This window comes from Vigna angularis, chromosome 2 (genome assembly GCF_016808095.1).
Source record: "Vigna angularis cultivar LongXiaoDou No.4 chromosome 2, ASM1680809v1, whole genome shotgun sequence".
NCBI lineage: Eukaryota > Viridiplantae > Streptophyta > Magnoliopsida > Fabales > Fabaceae > Vigna > Vigna angularis.
In genome coordinates, this window is record NC_068971.1 from 41,161,788 (window position 1) to 41,167,500 (window position 5,713).

The 5,713-nt window shown below is 36.0% G+C and overlaps 1 protein-coding gene across 3 annotated transcripts; it reads right to left on the reverse strand.

The window, feature by feature from the left end:
- Nucleotides 1–474: 474 nt before the first annotated feature.
- Nucleotides 475–5,263, reverse strand: LOC108347915 (type I inositol polyphosphate 5-phosphatase 4). 3 transcript variants are annotated; one of them, XM_052873862.1, is made up of 13 exons: nt 4,692–5,263; nt 4,520–4,607; nt 4,097–4,165; nt 3,807–3,894; nt 3,591–3,695; nt 2,884–3,502; nt 2,609–2,802; nt 2,366–2,474; nt 2,117–2,265; nt 1,699–1,966; nt 1,210–1,417; nt 1,000–1,119; nt 475–819 (listed from the first exon to the last, which is right to left on the reverse strand). In XM_052873862.1, the coding sequence occupies exons 1-10, from the start codon at nt 4,719–4,721 to the stop codon at nt 1,771–1,773; spliced, it is 1,647 nt and encodes a 548-aa protein (XP_052729822.1). In that variant the 5' UTR covers nt 4,722–5,263; the 3' UTR covers nt 475–819; nt 1,000–1,119; nt 1,210–1,417; nt 1,699–1,770. The 3 variants fall into 3 exon arrangements, with proteins under 3 accessions (XP_052729822.1, XP_017442865.1, XP_052729823.1); XM_017587376.2 differs by having other exon boundaries at nt 477–819; nt 1,699–1,993; XM_052873863.1 differs by lacking the exon at nt 4,692–5,263 and having other exon boundaries at nt 477–819; nt 1,699–1,993; nt 3,856–3,894; nt 4,520–4,613.
- Nucleotides 5,264–5,713: the final 450 nt, after the last annotated feature.

Below are 5,713 nucleotides of genomic sequence, written 5' to 3' on the forward strand. Positions count from 1 at the left end.
GCAAAACACATGTGTTGTCTAAAGAGACCCTTTTTCGATGAGGAAAATACACAAACAACTGAAATGCGTGAATGCATTAACTTTATACAAGGTTATATGGGTTGAGCATCAGATTCATTGGTGGTTTTGTCCTATAAAACACTTGTTTACTTGAGCATTTATTGAGAAGGTTAGTGGAAGTTGCATTCATGATGGTGGTCCACATTTTAGATTTTGACAACTTAGACGTGAGTCATTATTGGGGTCAGAAAATTTCTTCTGTGAAAGGATCAATTAGTCAAGCAAAAGTACACTTTGCTACGTACATCCTTTTTCTCTTACATAGCTAAAATAATTTTGTCATTCTTTAAGGGATTAGCTTTTTTTATATTTATCACCAAAAAATTCTAAACCAGACGATCCAAGAAGGACCGCAAGCTTTTGTTTTTGGTGTAACAAATTATTTAGACAACATCATTCTTGTTAACATTATGCGAATTCAACTTATTCCTTTGAGAATAAACATTGACTGAAACTGAACAAATGTTGCTCAAAGAAACATGCCTAAATCAGAATGAAACAAAAGGAAAAAGAAGTTTAGCATTGGGTACAAATAATGAGTTACTGATAAAAGCCAATAAAGCAGTGAAAGTAGTGCAGTTCCTTTTTCCTTTTCGTTGCAACTTGTTGAGAAAAACAAAAACGTAGTTTTAGTCGTTAGCTTCAATGATTCTCATTAAAGCTTTCTATAAGCATACAGTAGGATGGTACAAATATTCCCATGGTTTATCACAGTTGTGCTAAAGAATAAGTCAAACGCCTAGTTAGAATCTTCAAAACCTGCATTAATAACAAGACAAGAAAATTAGAGAGGAAGTAAAACTAAACTACTACTTCATACTAAGTTATAGCATGAGTTAATTTTCTTTAAACTATTTTTTTCATGTTTATGGTGAACGTGGTTATCTTGTAACCAAAAGTCAGATACTAATTCTTGGAAATACTATATAAGAAACTGACCTCTCTTTCACAAGAAATGAGAATAGATGCGGTTTATTTTGCCCCACGTAGCCATTATTCTGCCAATATGGTTGTGAGCCGCAAATATCTATAGTTAGTGCATGGTCACAAACTCTGCAGCTGCAACAATGATGTATGAAGAAGGTTAGCAGTTGATAGAAAGAAAAAATGTAGAGAAACTAAGAAAAGGAAAGAGGGGCAAAGAACAACCTTGTTTGGGGGTGTGAGGGTAAATGTCTCGATCATCATTTTGGCTGGCAACTCCTCACAGTTTTGCTCACCTAAAAGTGTAGGGGCCCCCAAGTCAAGGATAGGATAAGGCTTGCATGACATCTCAACTAGAAACTTTATTAGGAAGAACGACATAGTCAAATCCATTGCTATCAAGAAATCTCTGAAATATTTCTACCATCAACTTCTGCACATTCAAATTAATAAGCATGAACTGACAATATAAGTACACATTCCTTGAAATGGATCTTGTGGTTAGAAATGTCTATTTGTGTGGTGAAATTAGGTGTGGTTATGTACCTAAACTATATGATCATTTAACAATTAACTAACTAATTTTCATTACAAAGACCAGTTAGAAGTACAGGTACTGAGCATATTGGACCTTGACCTTCATTAATGTTTGAAATTGTAGGAAATGCAATCAACAGAAATATTTATTGGAATTTTCTTGTTGAGGTGAATTACCTTGCTTGGTAGACCTTCTTTTCCCTCAAAATAGTCAAGTTTATCTAATGGAATAAGGATTATTGGCATTCATCAAAAGTAGTGCAAATCAGTGTAGTCATAACCATGTGAATTTGGAAACAACTCTTCTACATCAATCCTGGAACTGGAGCTTTTCTTTATTTGGTTGCAGCTAATAGACTCAACCTCTGCCAAGAATATGCTATAAACTGGCCTATGATCAGAAAATCTTGACTCCCCACGAACATATGATAATTGGTGAAGGCCCCTTCCATACCACAAGATACGATCACACCTTCATGAATATAGATTTGGTTTGTATGCATAAATAATGATACAATTTCACAATAATGATCCAGGACATTTCATTTGGCAATAGCATTGATTCACACAATTTATTTGCAAGAAAGAAGACTACCATGCTGGAGTTCTTCTCTTTTGTTTTGAGCGCCTGTCATCGCCTGCATATCGGTCTGAATTATTTGAATACTTATATGTTGGAGGGAAATATATTTTCCCTTCGTTCCATCCTTCAAAGATTCTACCTTGCCTCTGCTCTATACACAGCTGAAAGAAAAAAATATCATACGATCAGAGACATATCTAATATGGGAAAGGAGCAAAGATGAATCAGAATTACTTGTAAAGAGACAAAATAGTAACATGCCTGGTCATTCTCTAACAAAGTCTTCCAATCATGCATCTCAACAAGAGCTTTTGCTGCACGGTAAGAAAGGGCTATCCGGTAATTTAAATCCCCCAGCCAAATTATTCGACTACACCAGTTAAACAAAAAGTTTAGTTTTTAACTAGTACAAAAGTTAGCACTTAGTAGTGAATTTTATTTACATTTACAATGTCCAAGTATGAAATGCATTGTATAGATCATGAGTGGAGATGAGGGGCTTACTCATGTTCCAGAATTGTCTGAGGAGAATTCTCATCACCCATGTCGTGGACTGGGGGAAACCTTGTCTTTCTGAGAATCTCCATTACATCTGAATTTCTCCTTAACTCATCACCATCCTTTTGTCCAGAAGTCAAATGACTACAAATGAAGCAAAAGCTTGTTTGGTGCAATGACATACTAATTGATATTGATCCCTGGAAAATCCAAGACAATGAAATTGTTTCCTTCCCTAGTCCATTATAAACTCTGCTATTGAAATAGATGGTCAAATGTACCTTGTTTCCGAGATATCCCATTAACCCTCGGCCAACACAAGACACTTTCATTTTGTGAACATCATCTCTTATATCACTTTTCACCCAAACAGTTAGAAATACCCCAACCATTTGCTTGCTAGCAACCAAGCAGTATCTTGAGTGGCCTGTCTGTCTGTCACTATCCTCTGCAGAGAAACAACCACCGTATGACATCGGTGAATACTGTGCTGTAATTGGAGAGTCACCAGCGCCATTTTCTTCATCTGAGGAACCCCATCGATAATTGGGGTCATAGTCACTCGCTCTGTGACCAAATATCACTCTATCACAGACACTGAAACGACGATCAAGGCAAGCTTGTTGCATTAACATATCATTATCCATTCTCAAACTACGGCTCAAGGATTGGAAGGATCTTCGTTGAAAGAAAGAGGTTGCCTTCTGCCTCACTGATCCCTCAAAATCAGCATCTAGCTCTACAATAGGATCAGGGAGGGGTGAAGGTGTGTGGCATCCTCCACTTGTTCCAGGAAGGTTGTTCAAGGTCCTCCTAATAAGGGCTAGCCATTTTCTTGCAGGACCATTGTCTTCTGTTCCCAAAACATTACCAGCATTAAGAGGTACAATTTCTTGAAATCTGAGCCAGGGAAATGCAAAATATTTCAGTATGTGAACTTTTGCGTAAGTAAAGGAGATCGAACATTATTATACAGTGAGTAATTTACCCAAGAACATAGATATCAGCTGGTGGAGAGGTGTGAAGCCAATCTTCAAGACTCAAATAACTTGGAGGTGACTTCCCTGCTACATTCCAAGTGGCAACAAAGATTCTGTATTCGAAAGGGGCGAAAAGAAGCTCAATAGGATAAAAATTCTTAAATTTCATTGCGATGGCAACAACCAGGATAATCAAGTTCTATACACAGTTGCATGAATCATACCTATAGTTATACACATCTGTAACCTGAGCTTTATCAAGGTCATTCTTACCTCTTCGCACTCTGTCCGAGTACCATCTGCTTGATCTCTCTACATATCAATAATGACATTAAACATCTGGAATTAGTAGGACGCGAAAAACTAGAAAAGAGAAAAAAAGAGAAAAAGGAAATAAATTTACAAATTACGGCTCAAAAATGTGGTATGAATAAATATCTTTTTATCCATATCTAGTGGAGGGATTTGGAATGGTGTGGTCCAAAGAGAAAAGAAGGTGAAGAAGGTATTGAACCTGATTTGCTTTTCCTGATGGTGCATGCCTCCCTCTCAGAGTAGTTGCTACTACACTCTTCATCAACCCCTGAAAAAGGAAAACCGTAAAGTTAACAAAGCTGTGCTTTTTTCAGTCATTTTAGCATCTACTCAATCAAACAAGGCAAAATAAAGCAGAATTATTTTTTATAGCAAAAGGGTGAATTAGAAACCATGGAAGCAGGAAAACAACAAAGGGTAGATCTTGTGCTGCAAGTAGCATGCGCATACCCATGGAAACAGACAAGAACAAAAATATTTTAAAATAATCGATTAGAAAATATAGAAAAATCAGTCGGACTAGAAGCAGAAGTGATGCCCTTTTTGGTTTTAAAACAAAATACTTCCATCACGAGAGCCCTAAAATGTGGATTAGATCAAAGTGGGAAAATTGATGAATCACCTTGGGAGAGAACATCATCTGCCTGAAAATCCTCAGCTTTGCTCTTGATATTGAACCACTTCTTGACCAATGTTTTTGGCCAAAAAAGCTTGAACAAGAAAAACAGGGTAAGCAATGCCAATCCCAGAAATCAAATGCAAATGAATTTGAAGCGAGCTTGCATTTCTCAAACCTTGCTCTTCTTCGAGTTCTCATCTCTCATTGTTGGGACAAAACTCACAACTTCATGTAGCTTTCTCTGTCCAGAAACAAAGCCACTCAATTACAGTCACAAAATGTATTCCTTCTTTCAATCAACACTCCTCCTTTCTGAGGTTATGCTCACACACCAAAATGGAGATTGTGAAAGTCATAAGACAAGTTTATACACGGGGACAGGACAACCTTAATTTCTGTTGACTTTCACCTTTTGGTATATGTTTCTCTATTCAAACAGATAAAAAAAAGGGAGGGAAAAATGTCTTGTGGTGATGATAGCAATGTGATGAAGTTAAAGAACGTGAAGAATGAAGAGATGATTAAGTGCTGCCCCAGTTGTGAAGTTTAAGGTTTTGAGGGGAGAGAGGAAGAAGAAGACAATGTAGAAAACATGAAGAAAGAGAGAGTTTTGGAGGAACCTCGTTGAGGTACAGAGAGGAAAGCAACAAAAAATTGAACAGAGAGTGAATGAAGGCAAGTTGGAGTCTCTGTTCAGGACTTTCACTTACCGCAAATACAAGGCTTACCTCACCCACCCAACAAAACACAACCTGCAACTACGTTTGCTTATATATTGCTAATGCTCACATTCCTTCATCGATCTTCTCAAATGATTCAATACTTCAATTCTTTTTAAAGATTTTTAAGAAGAAAAAATAAAATATAATTGAAATTAGTCTTTTTACAAGTTAAAATTATATATAAATATTTTAAATATTTATTTTTGTCTTGTTCATCTCATAGTGAAAATAGTTCACAAATTTAGTTCAGGATTGAATAATGTTGAGTGGTGTTGTAATAACCTTTAATGAACACATTAAATATCATTAATTACTCTATTATAAATTTTAAAAATGTAAGCATGTGTAACTTAGTGATTGGTCATTTAATAATTTTTCATATTCCAATCTTGATTTGAGAATAAAGTCGCAATTCAAGATATGGACTTCATAAAAGGGAGATTAATTAAGGATATAATTTGAAAACTTTATATAC